Source organism: Charadrius vociferus, unplaced genomic scaffold (genome assembly GCF_000708025.1).
Source record: "Charadrius vociferus isolate BGI_N301 unplaced genomic scaffold, ASM70802v2 scaffold260, whole genome shotgun sequence".
NCBI classification, from domain to species: domain Eukaryota; kingdom Metazoa; phylum Chordata; class Aves; order Charadriiformes; family Charadriidae; genus Charadrius; species Charadrius vociferus.
The window spans coordinates 1060458-1060949 of NW_009646410.1; the positions used below are offsets into that span (position 1 = coordinate 1060458).

Below are 492 nucleotides of genomic sequence, written 5' to 3' on the forward strand. Positions count from 1 at the left end.
TGTGGAGCGGCCCCCCCCACCCTCGGTGGCTGGGCCCAGCCACAGCGAGCGCCTCCAGACCACCTTCTCCCTGAGGACACCCCAGCTGGTGGTGCAGAATAGCACCGGTGCCCACCGGGCCCCCTCCTCCATCACAGCCCCCACCGAGAGGCTGGGGAGAGCCTACGCTCCCAAGGGTGCTCCCCTGGGGCTGACACTGCCCCAGCCCATCCCCGTGGACTCCCGGCTGCCCGTGGAGGAGAAGTGGAGAGGGGCAAATGAGCACATCCCCCGCCTCCTCCACCCCCTGAAGTTTCGGGGTGGCTGTGCAGGAGATGAAGCCCTCCCGGGTTTTCCTCACCTTCTGGTGAAGACATCCCCGGGGGGGGATTTTGGGGAGCAGGCACTGGTGGGGAACCACATCGGGGCTCCCCTCCCGACCCCCACCTCCCCCAGGGACCTCCCGCCGCCGGACATCTACCGGGAGCACAAGCGACCGGCGGGGGGGGGGGC

The 492-nt window shown here is 69.9% G+C and overlaps 1 protein-coding gene across 1 annotated transcript in view; it reads left to right on the plus strand.

Annotated features, from left to right (window-relative positions):
• The window catches only part of GRIN2C (glutamate receptor, ionotropic, N-methyl D-aspartate 2C), a 10292-nt gene extending 9942 nt beyond the window's left edge, over positions 1-350 (plus strand). Inside the window, exon 13 of the mRNA XM_009880078.1 lies at positions 312-350. Within this exon, the coding sequence (XP_009878380.1) occupies positions 312-350 (39 nt within the window). The remainder of the gene's footprint in view (positions 1-311) is intronic.
• The last annotated feature ends 142 nt before the right edge of the window (positions 351-492 follow it).